Genomic DNA, 19,880 nt, shown 5'->3' on the forward strand with positions numbered 1-19,880 from the left:
TCATTAGAATGAGATGAAAAGAATGTGGCATCGGTGTTTAGAACGTTTTCAAGCGAGATTTTTTTATTTGTTACATTTACAATATTTCTGATGAGTGTTGTCTTTGAATTTGTTAACGTTTCATTTGAAATTTTTTTCTGTATAATGTTTTTTCCTGATTTAGATTTTTATTTTAATAGAATGTATTTTCCTAATTTTTTTTTTATGGAATTTGATTATTATTTTAAAGTAATTTCCTGATTTGTAAATTTTTTTCTGAATTGTTGTATTGAAATAATTTTCAGGAGGATTGTAATTTTTTTTATAATTTCTATAAAAGAATGTTTAATAATTTTTTTGGTAATTATGCAGTTTGGCTAATTTTCCGAAAATCAACGGAAGAAATTTTTTTTTAGCATGGACGGCTTCGATTAGTTACCATTGATGATATTTCGTCAGGGGCGGCTAACATTTTCCATAACAACCATGTGTTATGGGGTTTTGAAGTTATTGGAAAAATATGATGAAATATGGTATATTTGAATATTTTAGAGTTCACAAGGGCGCGCGCACACACACACACACACACACACACGCGCGCACACACACACGCACACACGCACACACACGCGCGCGCACGCGGGGACACACGCACACACGGATGTTCGGACGCACGCACGCACGGACACACGCGAACACATACGCACACACACATCAAAGGTGTTCTACACCCGCCCAGCAATACCACACATGCATAAAAAATGCTCTGAATACACCCACCGATTTCGCATAAACATCGCGTATGCGTATCCGGAACATCTTTTGATGTGTGTGCGAAATCGTCGTATGAGTTCAGAACACCTTCGATGTGTGTGGTTTCGCTGGGCAGGTTTAGAGCAACTTTAGTGTGTGTGCGCGCATGTGTGTCCACCTGTCCTAATGTGAACTCCTAAATAGTCTGATATACGCCAAATCCCCGCATTTTTCCAACAACTTCAACACCCCATAACTCATGGTTTTATGGAAAATGTTAGCCTCCCTCGACGAAATATCACTTACTATAGTCCAATCAATAACTTCGAGATGAAGAAAAAAAAATCCATTGATTTTCGGAAAAGTAGCCAAACTGCATAATTACCATTTTTTTTATGGGATAATTTTTTTCATGGAATTATCAGCAAACAAACGGGTCATCAATGTACTTGTCCCAACCTTTTTTTGCCTAGGGTATTACCTGTATGTACAAAACCGGAATAAGTTCCCCGTGTCGACGTATAGTTATGCTTGTTTAGTTATATCAATATCGATATACAAAATACATATCTATGGATATGAAGCAAACAAATGACCGATGTTTTTAGCTAGATAGGTATTGAGGAAAATAACAACACGAGATTGGTCAAAACGAAAATAAGGCGATACCGTTTAAACGGTTGCGGGGAAACAAACCTCAAAAAAATCATGATTGTAAACAAAAAGCAACTTTTCGTTTACAATCATGAAAGTTACGAAAACTGCCACTTTATGCTCAAAAATTTGTAACCAGAAAGCGACTTTTCCGAGCACGAATGTCAAAAAATATGTTCTTTAAAAATAGGTATAAATAATTCTACTTGAAACCCAAAAAAATGTCGATATTGTAGTTAGTTGAAAGACGATTCAACATAACAAGCAGCTAATAACTCTATCAATATTGAAAACTTTACTATGTTGGTTAGGATTATTCTTTGAGTTGTCGTTCGAATTTATACTGGTACATTCCCCTAAAATTTTCAGTCTTGTTTTCTCCGTGAACGATCTACACACACACACACACACACACACACACACACACACACACGCGCGCGCGCGCACAAATTGAAAACTACTTCAAAATTGTTATCGTCATTCTCGAGGAGCTCCACCTGGCTAGAGGTTCTGCTCCTTGCGATCTCCGTTACCTGCGTTTGAGCTCTATATGCCTACAGTGTGCTATGATTTTATCGGCATTTTTCCGCATTGGTGGTGAGGATTGTGCTGTATAAGCATAACATTTATGAAAAATGTGGCGAACACAACACTATATATCAATGTACTCTGTAATGCTAAAAACTGGCTTTAAAAATTAAATATTTCAGCAAATATTACGATACGCCAAAAATTTAAGGCCAATCGGAGGTAACCAGTATTCGAAAGTACAGCCTTAATTTTGATGTAAATCCAAAGTTATGAATAAAGAGGAGTTGAAAATTGGAAAATAATGAGCATGATATTTTTATTAAAAGAAAAAGTAGAAAAAAGTCGGGGCATTTATCAACTTGCGGGGTTAACTTCATGCTAAAACTAAGTTTTATTATTATATTATTATTATATTAGATTATGCAGAAGTGGGGCATCACCTCAATTTTGGAGGAAATTGTTTTTGCTTTTCAGTATGTCACGATTCGAAAATTTGAACCGGGTGAGGTTGAAATTTTTATTATTTTCATGAGTTATGGGGTTGTAAGTCCGAGAAAATACACCATAAAATAGAGCATTCCCATACATTTTAGAGGAGTTCTCATGGATTTTGGGGTATTAATTATTCCACACACACATTCAAAGATAATTATGCATACTTACCAAAGTTCATTTGAGAGTATAAAGAAAAATCAAAAGTGGCGAACTATGAAAAGTTCGTGGTTTTTTTCAAAAAACTGAAATGCATTTTTTTACATTTTTTTTCGAGAAGTATACAACATTTTTTAAGAACAACGTCTCTACAAATGAATTTAAAAAAAAATTAAGACTACTCACAAAAAGAGCCATTTTATTGAGAAATTGATAACTTCTTTTAGGTTTCGTAGAAAAATTTGGAAAAATTCTCAGAAACGTCTTGACATGAGATTACCCTTATATACTGGAAATGATAGTATTTGAAATGGCCAATACTTTTTCAATATATGTCCTGAGGCTTATGACCAAATCTTTTACTGTTCGAATGGAAAAAAATTACTCCTCTAGAGTTTCTCTTTGGTTCAGAGTTTTACTTTAGTCGCGCTTATATGGAACGTTGAGTTCTCGTGCTGACACTTTTTAATTTCGGAACGCTGCCGTCGCATTCATGTCCACTGTGAGATATTTGGGTCACGTTTAGTCGGGGTTTCTCCAACCTTCGTTCGGTTCTCTCCGCTCTTTTTTCGTGCCTTCTAGTCCCGCACTCCTGTTTCATCTTCATATATGGTTTCGTGTTCACTATCTAATTTTTTTGTTTCACCGTCGTCTTTTCTCAATCCCTCGTTGTTTTAATATTAGAAAGCACGGCCTCCGGGCCTACAAAATTTTTTAACCCCTCCGGTACGAATTCCGCTCTTCTTCGATTGGGAATGGCAAATTCATTTGAACATCCGAAGGGTAGTTTGCGTTATAATACTTTGCATTATTTCTAGTAAAAATTTCTGATTTTTTTACGATTATTTTGATGTAGTACTGTTTGAAAAAGAATAATGTTGAAATCTGAGTGGTATGCATATCTTAAAAGCGTGAGACAATTTTTTTCCCCGGTTTCAAACGTTATTTCATTGTTGGATCGCTAATGTAATACCAAGTACATCTCATTGCGGACAAAAAAAATTACAAAAGAAAAAAAATTGGGAGCAAAAAGTTCCAACCAAAAAAATACAAAAACAAATTGCGACCAAGAAAATTAAGATCACAAAATAAATAAAAAATGACAAACGAAAAGAAATTATGAACCAAAAAATTGAGATAAAAAAAATTGGCTTTGTACTAAATAAATATTACATTGATGGTCTCTTGTTTCTTAATCATATCACGAATAATGTAAAAAAAAATCCATAAAAAAAATTATCAAACCAAGTGTAAATAATTTTTTCATGCTTCCCTAGCCGATATCAAGAGACTCGGTAGAGTCTCGGGACAAGTACATTGACAGCCCTGTCGTCTGCTGGCCTGAGGCTCTCGCCGAGACTATACTTTCTCTGAATAAAACGATTCGCGGTAGTGGGGGTAAAATTGGCATGTGATTTTCTTAAGGAAGTTGAGGCTGTACAGTCATTTTTTTTTCCAAAAGTTATGACCTGTACCTTTCAAAAGTTAGGTCAGTTTACAGTTTGGCAATGTTGCATACACTTTGAAGAAAAGTTGGGGAAAAAAAGACGAAAAACTGGTGAAAGCTCAGTCGAAAACACGAACGGTGACGATCCTAGCCTCAAAAAACTGCACGGGAAACAGATTATTATCAAGAGACTCGGTAGAGTCTCGGGACAAGTACACTGACAGCCCTGTCGTCTGCTGGCCCGAGGCTCGCCGAGTATACTTTCTCTGAATAAAACGATTCGCGGTGGAGGGGGTAAAACTGGCATGTCATTTTCTAAAATTGCAGAGCTCAGGAGATTTTTTATAAATCAAAAATTGGTTTTGAGACTAATTTTCAAAATCCCTTTCGAATGAGCACGAAACCAACACGATCAGTAGCGTGAATGCTGAGAAAAAACTTTGCACAGGCTCAAGATTATGCAGAAGTTACTAACTCATTTAAGGATTTGCCGTGTCTGTACAGAACACCATCAAAGGCCTCTTGGTGCCAGCTATAACCCATTTCTATGGAAGCTCGAGTACCGGGATCCCGGCTACAGAAATAATGAGTTGTGATTGGTCAGGATACTCGCTGTACCGTTCCAGCGGAATAAAGTTTATGAATATGTTACGTCCCGAGAGGGAGGATTAGATGGGGACGCACAGTCGCCGATTTAGAGAGGCAGGGTGTACTTTTGAGTACCGCTGCGGTGAGTCTTCCTTGGGACTAGTACGGCGCTCGAGGACAGACGTTATATTTTCAGGTATACGTGACCTTGTGATGATGCTGTGCTCGTGAATTAGAAGAGGTTTCTAATCACGGAGCGGTGTCGAAGGCTTCACGAAATAAGTGTATGCGATGATATTTTGTTCACTACAAAATATATTGATGAATTTTTTGATTGACACTTATTTACACTTTGAAATTGAAATGTTTTTACTGTATACTTTTGAGTTAGCGATTATGACAGAGTTCTTCTAAGTGATTTGGATTAGAGAGGGAGAGTTCTCTGATCTTGAATGATTTGAGGTTCGCTGCTAACTGCTTAAAACTAGCGTCTTTTTCACTTGGTCGGAGTTAGAGGATGAAATGCATCTTGGGGCTTGGATGCTGTAGAGAGGATTTTTTCTATAAGGTTTTTCAGTTTGGATTGGTTAATAGGTCGTAAAGTGGGTTGTCTGGCTTGGTGATTGGATTTGAATGTGAGGGAGATATGATTGGAGGAAAAGTCGCGCGAGATTTTCTCAGAATTAGGGAAAGTGTGTTGAGCGGGGTTTCTAAGATCTGCACGTGTTCCACTTAAATATGGAGCGTGCGTTTTCGGGACTCGTGAGAAACATAACTTTCGAAATGCAGATGTCGAGTTTTCGTGTGAGTTTGGAAAGTGTTAGGCAGGCAATAACTTGGAGATGAGGACTGTTTATTATTTCCGGTACTGGAACTGTAGTTTTAGTGGCGACTGAAAGTCGCGGAGCGTCTGGGATGCACATGCGTTTCGAAGAATTTGGGAAAATGGAAAGTTGAAGAAAAAAAAGGGTATGTGAGAGCGTCCAGAGCCTTACAGGATGTATCGGTTTACGATCCATGTATTTTTCTGGGGTTGTTTAGATTCTTTGGAATATGTTTTATGTCTAAATATACTATCGAATGTAGACTATTTATCGACGAATGATGATGACGATTAGAAGATGTAAAACGAAAAAGTGAGGGGCGTCCAGCGTGATACTGGGACATAACAAATATATACCTATATATACAATGCCATCAGTCAGCCGTCAGTTTTTGATGGCATGAGCAAATTAATAGCAACAGCGATCTAAATGATAAAATTTCAGAGAAACAGTGCGGGCTATATGAATTCGATTCAAAATTCTTATATGACTATAAAAAAAAAAATGTTATGTAAGTTTTGTGAAAACCATGTGGGTTAGTTTACCCTCATCGCAATCGGTTCGCGAGTATTTATTATATAGGACATATATTAGTATTGGGAAATTCCTCCTTCTACTAATTCTTTGATTTTACGTTTATTTATGACATAATGTTGTTGCAATCCTGGTTTTGGTTCTTTAAAAATTTTCAACGGGAGTTATGTGAGAAAAAAAATCCTTCGCTCATTATAACCTCTCAAAAATTCTATCCAAACAGAAATTTTATGTTGTGTTATTACACTATAAAAAAAATATGCGTGGTGGTATGTAAACGAATGCAAATAAATTTTGAAAAATTTTGGTCAAGTAAAAGTGTCGAATTCAATGTATTGTTGTCATATTTTCTTTCATTTCGTTCGGCTGTGTTCACCGGGCCCTTTTTCTCATCTCCTTAGCTTACAGTATATCCATACCAATTTCTATTCCTTCTCTAGACAATTCAAGTGACATTCGTATTTCTATTTCCTCATATTGAGTTCAATAAATTGGAAAATTCATAACAAAACATTTTCATGATTGCTTGTTTATAAACCCAAGTTTTAAAAAATCTTTGGGCCATGTAAATACATAGATATTCACTTGAATTGTTGCATGATGAATTTGGAAATTTATTTCAATAAGTAATTGGTTGGATATTTTTCGTGATATCAAAATTTGTATCTTTAAAGTGCAATGAACACGTCTTAAGTTTGACAACATGATGAAGCGACATGTATATTGAGTATTTCCAGACCATGTTTACGATTGGCATTATGGATTGAAAAATTCATGTGTGTGATTCTATGCCTGATCATTTTTGGATGTGATCAAATATTTTGTCTGCGTATAACCATGGAGATATACTAAATTACACTATTTGATTTACTTCAACATGCACCGTATCTGTTACTTTATTTCTTGAATATGCCTTAATAAGTTTCAAAAATGTGGTTCAGGTAATTTTGAAGTTTTTTGCCCCATAGCACCAAAGTTTGTATTACTGGTATGCAGCGAGTACCTATTTTCAATGTATGTGTGGAACTTAGAATCGCTCATTTAGTAATCCCTGGAAAAAATTATATTATTGATCCGTACCGATTATTGAAGAAACATGATTTCATGTGATCGAATACTGAGAATCGAAGAGGAAATTCGAGGAGAATAATTCATATTCAATTTTGAGATTGAGAGAGAATTACGAAATTTGAGATGACGAGATGTGCAAGACAGGACTCACACGGTGAGATAGAGGTTCGACATTGAGATGGATACAACCGTGTGAGCTGAGATTTATCTATGTCTTGCACCTTACATTCTATAGTTGAGTTAAATTAATAAGTCGTAAACTAACCTTGATTATAAGGATCACGAAATAAAAAACTGAACCAATAGGAATATACCAGAATTGTGATTTCCTTATTTTTCTCAATTAATCTCGTTCTTTTTCTATCGATGATCTTCTCTCTACCCCTGATTTTTTCTTTCTCTCCCGAGACAAAAATTGTGTTGTCCTCGTTACCTAGGAAACTACAGAAGCCTCGAGGCCTCCTCTCAGTTTTCGGTATTTGGTTCACCGTTCAGGTTGTGTGTGCGTTTGGGTAATATTTAGCATCAGTAGGCAATGAACATTTCTATCTATTCTTTTTTTTACTCTTTATTATTTAATAACTATTTTAAACAACCTATGAACTTCTATTCCTGCGAAGCGGTAGGTGTGCCAATCTTTTCACTTTTTGGTTCCAACTGTAATATATGAACGAAGATACATGAAACAATTATGAATTCTGTTCACTTTCAAGTGCGCTGTCTTTTTTTCTTTTAGTTTTGGTATAATAAATTTTATGAATCGTTAGTAATTTTTTCTGTCTGTATCAAAACTTGGATGAATAAATCGCAGCGGATACTTGCAAACTTGAAAAATTCTGTGTATTGACATGCATGCCAGGTATTAGTACTTCCTAGTTTTGATTATGGAATATGGATATCTACAAATAATTAAAATTATACATGAATTATAGGATGTGGATATGGATTATAAATAATAATCAATAATAAAAAATTATGATGAATATTACAAAAATTCAGCGATGGCCTGTTTATGAATGGCATAAGAAAATTTTCAAAATGCAATGCTTATATTAAAAAGTAAGCAATTCTGTTGGTCTTGACGCACTTCATACTTTTTCTTTTGTCCGGTTGAACCTTGGTGACTACATACAGAGTTTGAAAATTTTGTGCATCGACGTGGGTGTATCAACTTTCTATCTCTGGGTATGATAATACGAATGGAAAAGATTGCTTCAAATAGTCCTTCCAAGCACGTTTTTTAATGAAATAAAAATTGCTAGCATTAGAATTCAATAAACATATGTGAAAATTTCGAATTCTGGTGGAGTTGGTGAACATTTTATATATTTTTTTCTTTCTTCTTCTGTCAAATTTTAAGGAAAATCAATTAAAAAATTCGTTTCATTGAAAAATCTTCATATTTTCTTTATTCACAATGATTTCATCAAAACTATTGAAAACAAAATTTATAAATGACGGAGGAAAATTCCACAATGATACAAAATATTGAAAAACCTTACGGAAAATGATTTTCATCCCACAAAATTATGTACACGTTCGAAATGATTGACAAATTGAGGGTATCACTTTAAACATTCGAAGAATATCAAACTGTTATAAATTGTACAAAACTTAAAGAAAATCGTTGGAGAATTTATTTTTAAATATCACAATAGAAACATTGGTTAACTTTAGAAAATCTTATTTAAGAATATTTTTTGTCGTTTAGAACTGCCACAGAAAAAAGATTTGATATCAAGCCGCAAAAATCCTTTCTCGGAAAAAAAAAATTTGGACAATTACATTGATGATCGCCCACAAAAAATGTAAACAAAACTTCTTAAGTCACACAACGAAAATGATTTCGAACCGTAAGAAAATATCAAATATATTACAATTCTACAGAATTTGTCTATAATATTCTTCACTAGTATACTGATTGTGCGGTATCAGTCTTTTTTCGACGAATCAGATGTTACAAGCCAAAATCATATCTCGGCCTCCAACCCGCTTTCCACCATGCTCTTGGGTTCCTAATTGACAAAACTTATTAGAGTACAAGGAAAAAAATCGCCAAAGTCCAAAGATAGACCCGTGACGAAATATGTCCAGTACAATTTTGACGAAAAATAGGTCTTTTTCGTGGAAACCAACGTTATAAACAGTAAATCGTAAATAATTCGTACAAATTTAAATTAAAATTATATAGTCATCAAAATGTAAATAAGGAACTTTCGAGAAAAAAGACATGATATCAAACCATAAACTTCCCCTAGGGGAAAAAAGGTTGGGACAAGTACATTGATGGTGTCGTGTTTGCTGACAATTCTGTCACGTCCTGCGTGCATCAAGGCACACCCGCGGTACGTGACGACGCTCTCGCGGGGCTTGGCAACAGAGCGGCCTTGGCTGGACCTCTGTGCGTTGCCTCGTGCCGTCGCGAGGTGAGGGCTCTCGGAATTCGCCGGCTTAGCATCGCCTGATCCCGGGTTCCAAGGAGGAATATCCTTGGGTGCGACCGGGGTGCTGACGGCGCGGAAATATCACGCCATGACGATCGCTTTCGAGCAATCGTCGCCGTGGCTGATGTTCTCGGGCCTTAGTTCCGTTTGCTCGCTTTAGATTCTCGGTCGTCCCCTTGGATAACTCCGTAAGTTAGCCACTCGCGGTGGTTCAGTAAATCCTGCAATAACGGTGAAACCGCACAGAGGCCGTCAGCCTAACTTTCATCAACAAACGCGTAGTGAGCAACACATTGCCCCTTGCCTCACGTACGTTCTATTGCCGAGTCTTGCAGATTTTTGCGTGCACCCTCTATTAAGTTATTTCTCAATTTATTATTCTTTCTAAAATCAAGTTAATTCTGTGCGTGTGTGCGAACCGCGCGTCAAACGAAGGCGTGGTTATTGTGTGCGGAGTGGAACGGGAGAATTGTTCTCGTTTGTGTGAGAGAGTAAGTGGGAGTAAATGTTAATTCACGGTTCCGTCTTCAAAATTGTACCTCGAGTCATTCAAATTGTAAACCTTTTTGTATCTTTTCTTTTCGCATACTTTTCACATATATTTCTGTTCTCGTCGAACCTTCTGTTTCTATGTCAATAAATCTAATTTTCCGGTAAATAATTAGTTGAGCGACCCAATCTCCTGCTTCGGAGCCCGTACGGGACCATATAGGCACCTTTTCGTTATTTCTTAAATTATTTCGATACTTAATCACTTCAATATTGCAATATTTCGGTTATTCCCATAATTATCCAATTATTTTAAATTCATTTAGACCAAACAAAATATCTACTAAATATTTCACATTTCAAAAATCCTATACTTTGTGTAGGTTGGTGGCAGCAAAAACTAAGTAAATTTCCCGATTACGTTCGTCCCTTGTGGACGTAACAATTCCATCCATAAAAAAAAAACTTGGTAACCGATGCGTCATTCTTCTTATTTGATTCGAACACTTAAATCAATTGAAAAAAATTCCATCTAATTTACGTGCAGCATTAAAATTTATTATATGAACTCGAGGTCAAGTATATTCTAATGAATTGAAAAAAGTTACCACTTGAATTACGTGCAGCACTAAAATTTATGATATCAATCGGTGGACAAGTAATTATTAGTAACTCCAAATTTTGACATTATTAAATTGTTCTAAGAAGCTTTTAAAACCAAAAAAAATCACATGAAAGCTAGTCTTTCGTTACTCTATGGTGGCAAAGACTTATAAGAAAATCGATTTTTCTCAGACTTTCAGGATCCTTTGGTATTATTCACAAAATTCAACGTCGATTGGATCGATACAAATTATGTTTAAATATGTGTTAAAAGTATTTGTCCGGCCCATCACTTTCCGTTTAAATTGTTTATCCAAATAAAAATCAGGGTTTGTCTAGAACTGATGGTGCAGAGTGAATTGAGAGAATTATCTTCAAGTAATTTTTACTTAATTGCACTAATTTAATAAAAAACGGAAACAAATTATTCCGCAATATACAAGGGATATTATTCTGCATCGATAAATGAAAAAAATTGTACATAATATTTATGTTCAAGCTTCCAAAATAACTCTCCAGTTTATATTCAATGATGGTAATTTTTACTTCCCACTTATTCTTCCAGCGAACGAATTCCATTTCAAATAAGAACTAACCTATACTATTATTAAGAGCATTAAAGTGATAATGAATCGCATTTCAATAGATTTTTCACCTGATGCTGCCGTACAATTTCGTTTTTTTATGATTGATTTTTATTTGAATAGATAGTGATGGGCCGGAGAAGTACTTCTAACTCATATAAAAACATAATTTGTATCGATCCAATCGACGTCGAATATTGTGAATAATATCAAAAGCTCCTGAAAGTCTGAAAAGAATCGATTTTCTTATAAGTTTTTGCCACCATAGAGTAGCGAAAGACTAGCTTTCATGTGATTTTTTTTGGTTTTAAAAGCTTCTTAGAAGAATTTAATAATGTCAAAATTTGAAGTTACTAATAAAATACTTGTTCACCGATTGATATCATAATTTTTAGTGCTGCACGTAATTCAAGTGGTATCTTTTTTCAATTCATTAGAAAATACTTGGTCTCGAGTTGATATAATAAATTTTAATGCTACACGTAAATTAGATGGAATTGTTTTCAATTAATTTAGCTGTTCGAATCAAATAAGAAGAATGAGGCATCGGTTTCCAAGTTTTGTTTTATGGATGGAATTATCAGCAAACACGACACCATCAATGTACTTTACCCAATCTTTTTTCCCCTAGGGTTATACATATTTAGCTATGAAGGTATGTCATTTATGAGTTCTCTTCTCTCAAATAAAACTTTTTCGTTGCCGCTATTTAATTTTATTTTGTTTGTTTAAATTTTTGTAGGTCATCCTAACATTTGGAATCTGTGGATGCCTACGATGTGACGAAATAACAAACATAAAGGTCGAAGATGTGGAAGACCTAACCGATAAATATCTGGTATCCATCAACTACAACAAAAATGATTACGCTGGACAATTCATCATTGGGAGTCTTTTCTACGACACGGTGAAGAAATATATTTCATTGAGACCTCCTGAGAAATTCAGTGATAGATTTTTTATCAAATACGCGGAAGGCAAATGTGCTCGAATCGCTATTGGGAGACACAAAATCGGAGAAGTCCCAGAAAACATTGCTTCCTATCTAAAACTGCTCGATGCTAAAAGATATACCAATCACTGCTTCCGAAGAACGTCTGCAACGCTTCTTTCTGATTCCAGTGCCAACATGCAAATGGTGAAGCAGTTAGGAAGATGGCGTCCAGACATAATCGCGCAGGGTTACATAGAAACTTCTGTGCCTAATAGAGAGATGATATATAATGGTGTAATTCAAAAAAATGCAATAACAGACATCCATTCGAAGCCATCTACTAGCACGCAGAGAAAAATCAAACCTGAGAATGCTGATTCGGATCACCATATTAATTGGTCGGATTTTGATGAAGTCTTTGCTGTTAATGACGTTGATTCCACTCCAAGTGAGTAGAAAAAACATATACTCATTTAACTGCTAATTACACTTATATATTTATAATAGACTTAATAAATTATTAATGGACTCAATATATTGATAATAATGTATTAATAATAGTTTACTCATATTAGACTTTGTTTTCAGGTGAAGTTGTGAAAAGTAGCTTTACCGCAGTAAGAAAAAATCCGATATTTATCCCAATTACACATAGGAATAAACCAGGTATTGGCAAAAAAAACTTATTTTTTAATAAACCTAGAATAAAATTACCGTTTAAAAACGTAACAGTTCAGTCACCTACATGTAAGAGAAAGAAAAACAACGAAGATTCGGACGACAAAAATCACAATCATCGAAATTCAGTTCTCAAAGATGGTTTAAAATTTTCCAATTGTACTTTTAACAATTGTATATTCAACATCACATTATGTAATTGCAATAAAGAAAAAAAGTCATAAGATCAGAAAAAAATTTGTAATATTGATTATGTATTTGCACTAATAAAATATGGTGCTGCTATCGCGTGATAATTTCGCGTATGTTTTTTTCTTTTCTTTAATGTTTTTAATGCCCCCCCCCCCCCCACCTTCTTCCTCGCTGTCACTGCAAAAACTGCAGCTTCACGCTGCATACAACGGGCGTGAAGCAAGTCAGCTGTCATGCTCGTGTGACGTATTTAGCAGATTAAATGGATTATTAAACGTACTTTCGGCTACGGGATCAAGAAAAATAGTATGCAACCCACGGCCCTAATGTTGGATGCCAGGAGATCCAACTTTCGCGCCTAGGATCGTAATATACTATCAACAGAATTATTCGAAAAAAATTTCACAAATCATGAAAAAACATTATATTTAAAAAATACAAATCTGTAATTATTTTTTAAAGTGTCAAAAAAAATCAAATAATACGTAAGAAAAAAAAACCGAAAAATCGCGCTTAAAATCATTTTGGAAACCGATGCCCCATTCTTCTTATCTTATGTTAACAGTTGAATCAATTGAAAAAAAAAACTCAATCTAAGTTACGTGTGGCATTCAAATTTATGATAAAATATTAAAACTTCAAAAAGTAAAAAAGGCGCGCCAAGTATTAAAAGGTCGTGACCGTAGTTTTAAATGATTTTCTATATTTGCATTGTCAATAAAAAAATTTAAACTATAAAAAAATATTGTGATCTATTGTAACATATTGTAACGTAACCTCCTCCTGAGTGACCGAATCGACTCGAACCCGAACATAACCTCAAAAAGGGGCATCGCGACGCGGCGCGATGTTTTGACCGAGCGCGTACAACGACCTAGGCTCAAATGAAGCGGAAAATTATAACGAATCGAAGAAAAATAAGGAAAAGATTATTTTTTTTAGAAAATTGGTGTATATTCAAATAAAACAAGACGCGTGTTTATGACGCATGCGCGGATAGAGCGTTAATGGGCTATAGGGCGCGTACGTGACTTTTAGCGATTGTAATTATTCGAATCATATTAAACGAAGTAACAATGTTAAAAAATGAAGGAAATTAAATAATAACTAATCAAATCGAAGTTTTTATTATTGAAAAACAGAATAAGCTGAAAATCATAAAAAGCGGTAGTCCGCGCATCGTATGTTAGCCCGCGCAACCAACGGGCGAGCGTGAATCATGGCAACGGGCCAATCAGAGAAGGCGTTACGAAAAGATGCGCAGAACCGATCTAAAAACCAAAAATTCGGCGTTTGATAATTTTATGGTGGGGACACGGGTATAAGAAGCGCTGCGCGACTCATTCGGCAGGCAGTCCTTCCTCAAAATTCTGACTCGGAACAAAAAGGCTGACCTCAAACATTCTTCCTGATTTTAGCAATCCTGGATGCCTGGATTCTCGAAGCGATTCGGCGACGTCTCGAACCCATAATCCAGGGTCCACACCTAACCTCTAAATTTTCCAAGCTTTCCGTTGCACGGAGTTCTCGGAGCGATTCGGCGACGTCTCGATCCCATAACACGTGGACGGCAAGTTACCTTAACCTTCCAAATGCTCAGACTCTCGGAGGGATTCGGCGACGTTTCTATTCCATAGCCTGGGGTTTGTTCCTTAACTGAACCTATTTTTTTTATTATTCTTTTGCCTGCTATAATCAGGAATGATTTTTCTTGTAAATTGATTTGTAAATTAGTAAATTCTCTTTTTAAATTCAAAGTTGAAACTAATCGAGTCCGAGTCAAACAAAACCAAGATTTCTGTAAATTTTGTAAATTTTAAATAATTCAAAAGGCCGCGGTACGAATTTGAGGTTATATTGCGTCAAACCTATAATAATTTCTTTTATTGTATAAAATCACTATTGATTTATCGAAACTATTATTTTGAAAAGCGAGCGAAAAAACGTGTAAATTAAAAATTTGATCAATTCGAAAACAGCGAGCGCAATCGAAATTTTCCCCAATTGTCGAACGCAATCTAAATGATAAATAAAAAAATCAATGATCCTGTAAAATCGGTAAGAGTTGAATAAATCCGAATTGTTAAAATTGTCAAAATCCAAATTCCGCGTTCTCACATTTTTTTCATACCTGCTCCTTTTAAAATTAAGGTAGCTCGAACCGACGCGTGGCGGCGTTCAGGCCAGATCGGCAAGAGCGTTACGTTACAATATACAGTGAATGAATTGCGTTTCCTGAAGGAATTCAGAATTTTGAAAATAAAAAAAATGAAGTCATTTTCTAACGTAGCCAAGTCCAGTGAATGAATTAAGGTTCCTGTGGAATTCATTCGTGTATACTTTTAGCCCTAATCACTAACTTCTGCAGGAAAATTTTCCAGCAAGCGTCACAGAGCAACAAAGGTTTCTAGAATGATTCTGCAATTATTAAGAGATTATCATCTGCTTTTATGCTAGCTCAGGTTATAAACTTGAAACATTTTTCACAATATGATACATGAACCTTTTATAAAGAAAAGCGCAAATACGCGTACAAGAGCATGCATTGTATCTCTATACGATATACTGCACAAATTCATTGTCAACATTACACACAAACTTGGCGTGCATAGTTTTCAAATGGAAGCTCGGGAAGAGACAATTATTCAAATTTACTATGAAAATAATAATTAATTAGTATTGTATGAACGGTTGTAAAAAAACCCATCCCCCAATAAAATAAGAGAGGCCCTGATATATAATGATTTGGTAAACAATATAAATGGGTGAAATTTATGGATAAAATTGAACAATCAAACGAACGGATAAAGAAATTAAATGAATTAATCCCTTTATATGCCTTAATCTTGTACGGATATATACGGTCATTCTTTCATGCGCATTCGCATTCTAATTTATCCACGGGTCACTTTCACTCGTTTTTCCGTACACTCATTTTTTTACCAAATAGGCAGATGATTGGATGAATTATACAGGGTGTCCCATTTTAATCTTACACCTGACTTTTCTCGGAAAATATTGCTCGGATCAAATATTGTGTGGAACAAAACTTTTAGGGGTTGAAGGGGGACGTTTGATAAAAATTGGTTTGTGGATCCAAAATTCAAAATGGCGGCGTTAGAATGGCCGACATGTTTTTTTCGAATGGAAACATAACTTTTTTTCATCACCAAAAAATTTTTCAGCGCAAAACCAACAACTTTTGTTGGAAAAATTTTTTGATTAAGTTCATATTTTTTAAGTGAGAACATCATTTTCAACTATTTTAAAGGTATCCAGGATGTACCGCGAAGAGATCTTTAACGTACCAAGTGCAAGTGCGTTTGCGTGTGCGTCTGAATATGCGTGCATACGTGGAGGTGCATGTGTGTGTGTTTTTTATTTTCATTTTATTTTTCAACTTTTTTTAAAAAGAGGGGCATGCAATGCCTTTATGCCCATAGGTACGAGCTCACAAGGATTAGGTCTCTGCGGTTCGTCACCACCGCAGTATTTTCGGACTCCAAACCCTCCTTGTGAGTGTACTCTGATCCCTCCCTGGAGATGTTCAAAGATCCCTCCATTCATGTTTAAACATGCCTGAACTCTTCTCTCAAAACCATCAACTGTGCGTAGGAGAACATCTCTCGGGATCGCACGGCAGGCAGCTCTTATCCGCTCCTTCATGTTCTCTCGTGTTGTTGGAGCTTGACGGTAGACAGCGTCTTTTAAGTACCCCCACAAAAAGAAATCAGGAGACGTAAGATCTGGTGACCTTGGAGGCCAATTTACAGGACCGTCTCGACCAATCCACCGTTGACCAAATGTTGTATCCAGATGATTTCGAACAACATGAGCCCAGTGAGCGGATGCATCGTCTTGCTGAAACCACATCTGTTGACGTGTTTCCAAATCCAGATCTTCTAGCAAAAGAGGCAGTTCATTTTGTAGAAAATCAAGGTAATGGACAGAGTTCACATTTCCCCCGAAAAAATGGGGACCTATTAATTGCCCGTTCACAATACCACACCATACGTTCAAACTCCATCGATGCTGGTGATCGATCTGTCTCAACCAATGTGGATTCTGATCAGACCAATACCGAAAGTTCCATCGGTTCACTTGACCACGGTTGTTGAAAGTGGATTCATCATTGAACATAACGTATCGAAAAAAGTCCCTGGATCGCTCGATTTGTCTCAACGCCCACCGACAAAACGCCACCCTTCGCAACGGATCTGGATTAGGAGTGTCTTGGTGGAATTGTAGTCGGTACGGGTGAAGTTTCGCATCTCTCAATACACGGGGCACTGTCGATTTGGGAAACCCCAGTCGTTCCGAGATCACTTTGGCACTCAAATGAGGATCAATTGCTATCATGGCTAAAATAGCCATGTTTCGGGCTTCATGCAATCCACCAAAATTATTGACGTTTGGGAAATGTCGACGGTGACGGATCATCCGACCTGCCCTCGCTCGCTGCTCAAGGGTTCGGATTGTCTGCCCTGATGGGTGACGACGATCAGGATATTCACGTCGATACAAATTTTCAGCTCGGAAGTAATTGCCCTGACACCTCCCTAAAATAAGGAGCATATCAACGATTTCGTTGGGACTGAAATCAGCCATTGTTGCTAATTTTCAGAATTTTCCTCTAATTTAAGAACTTTTAAAAATTTCGAGAATCAAGAATTTTTCTCTGATTTCAGAATCTTTACAAATTTTCGATTTCGTCTCTTGCTAATGACTGCGGAGTCAGAAGATAAACGTTTCAATTAATTTTTCATCCGTGGGCGATCACAATGACTTCTAAAATAAAAAATTCTTCTCTGATTTACAACTCAAAAGTAGGCGTAAGTCTCGCTTACGTGAACTTATCTTTAAGCGTAAGCCTCGCGTACGATTAAAGGTAAGTTCACTTTGTAAGAGATTAAAGAAAACATCATTGGTAGTACTGACGTAGTCTGACTCCGCAGCCATTAGCAAGAGACGAAATCGAAAATTTGTAAAGGTTCTGAAATCAGAGAAAAATTCTTGATTCTCGAAATTTTTAAAAGTTCTTAAATTAGAGGAAAATTCTGAAAATTAGCAACAATGGCTGATTTCAGTCCCAACGAAATCGTTGATATGCTCCTTACACGCAAACGCACTTGCACTTGGTACGTTAAAGATCTCTTCGCGGTACATCCTGGATACCTCTAAAATAGTTGAAAATGATGTTCTCACTTAAAAAATATGAACTTAATCAAAAAATTTTTCTAACAAAAGTTGTTGGTTTTGCGCTGAAAAATTTTTTGGTGATGAAAAAAAGTTATGTTTCCATTTGAAAAAAACATGTCGGCCATTCTAACGCCGCCATTTTGAATTTTGGATCCACAAACCAATTTTTATCACACGTCCACCTTCAACCCCTGAAAGTTTTGTTGCACATAATATTTGATCCGAGCAATATTTTCCGAGAAAAGTCAAGTGTAAGATTAAAATGGGACACTCTGTACAAGTACTGAAATGGATGAACATAGGAGTAAGTTGTGTAAAAATTGATTTGAGAAAAGAAAACGCGTTGAATAGCAAGCATTTGGAGTAATGAATTTATCAGTCGAACTAGTCGAGAATGGATATTTTTCTTTATGTACTGTGACCGATTTTTCCAGTGCCACAAAAGTTCAACTTCTTCTTTCGTCGATTTTTTTATTCGAATCTTATTCTTTGGGCGCCAGTCGCTAGGCGACTCGACTAAGAAAAAGGTGAACAGTTGACCGGCTTGATTCAGCGGGAAGGGCGGAGTAACTCTGAGAATAATTCACAAGAACACCAAATATTCCGATATTTTACAAAGTCTTTAATTTTTGTTAATTGGCATGTAGTTTCTTGTCAGATCCCAGGATCCGTTTTATGCTTTAAAATTGAATTACAGACTGTTTAGGCACATCGTGTTCGACAAAATAGCGAACAGGGCATTTTGTATATCTATATATTCATATATATTAGGGCATTTTTTTATATATATAGGGCATTTTGTATATCTATATATTCATATATAGATATACGGAATGCCCTGTTCGCTATTTTGTCGTTCTAAATTTTGCCGATTTTGAACTACGCCGATTTTGCACCACAATCTTTTGAACCATAAAAAATCAATCTTTCGCAAATGGGTAAGTTGAATTTTGCGACTGGAATAAGATCGCAAACCGCGGGTAGGTGATTGTTCTGAAATTATTTTTTTTTTTCCAGAAACGACATCCGTTCATTCTGTTTTGTTATATCGCGGCAGCCCTCAGGAACTGCCCGATAGGGCAATTCATTCTTTTTCTCTCGTAATGGACGACCTTAATGATCTGTCCGAATTTCTGAATGCATCGAATTTGGCTGAATCAAACACGGTCATTTTCCTAAACGGCCGGTCGGGAACCGGCAAATCCACATGCGCTTCCGGTCTCGGGAGTTTCGCCGGCATTCGCCGATTGTTTATTTCTGAAGTTGCTCCCAACTCGGCAGAACTGAACCCGGATTGCGTTACTGTCCGAATGTTGAATCAGAACGAAAGAGGAACGTTCGACGTAGTGCAAAATCTCCACACTCCAAAGAAAGATTGACGCCCATTTATCTCTAAAAAGAAAAATTGGCATTCAGAGTTCGAAACGGCAGCATTGTCAGTATTCCCCGATCTGGCGGCAACTACGAAGGGTCTCGGAACATATTTAAACAATCAGTCGATCCGGTCGTTCTCGATCGAGATATGAAAGTCGACGAGATCGGCCGGGCAATTGGTTCTGCTCGACTTCCCGGGCCCCGAAAACCTCAAAGCGTTCGAAAACGTAAAGAAGAAACGTTCCACCAAAGTTCTGACGTTAGAGGAGGAGAAAAGATCAACGGCGTTTATCAATAAACATCTATCTGAACTCACAACGCTGCTTTTATGCAAGAGGATGCCAGATTTTG

General features: G+C 36.3%; 2 protein-coding genes across 9 annotated transcripts in view; one reads left to right on the forward strand and one right to left on the reverse strand.

Annotated features, from left to right (window-relative positions):
- Nucleotides 1–13,050, forward strand: part of LOC122417049 (uncharacterized) — a 118,687-nt gene extending 105,637 nt beyond the window's left edge. For all 5 annotated transcript variants that reach the window (XR_006262218.1, XR_006262219.1, XM_043430292.1 and 2 more), the window contains 3 exons: nt 11,895–12,059; nt 12,275–12,534; nt 12,675–13,050. Coding sequence is in view for 3 of the 5 variants with exons in the window: in XM_043430292.1 (XP_043286227.1) it covers nt 12,013–12,059; nt 12,275–12,534; nt 12,675–12,988 (621 nt within the window). In the remaining 2 variants the exon portion in view is untranslated. The remainder of the gene's footprint in view (nt 1–11,894; nt 12,060–12,274; nt 12,535–12,674) is intronic.
- The window catches only part of Syt7 (Synaptotagmin 7), a 620,424-nt gene that overhangs the window by 457,272 nt on the left and 143,272 nt on the right, over nt 1–19,880 (reverse strand). The gene's annotated exons all lie outside the window — the stretch shown is intronic.

Source organism: Venturia canescens, chromosome 10, assembly GCF_019457755.1.
Source record: "Venturia canescens isolate UGA chromosome 10, ASM1945775v1, whole genome shotgun sequence".
NCBI classification, from domain to species: domain Eukaryota; kingdom Metazoa; phylum Arthropoda; class Insecta; order Hymenoptera; family Ichneumonidae; genus Venturia; species Venturia canescens.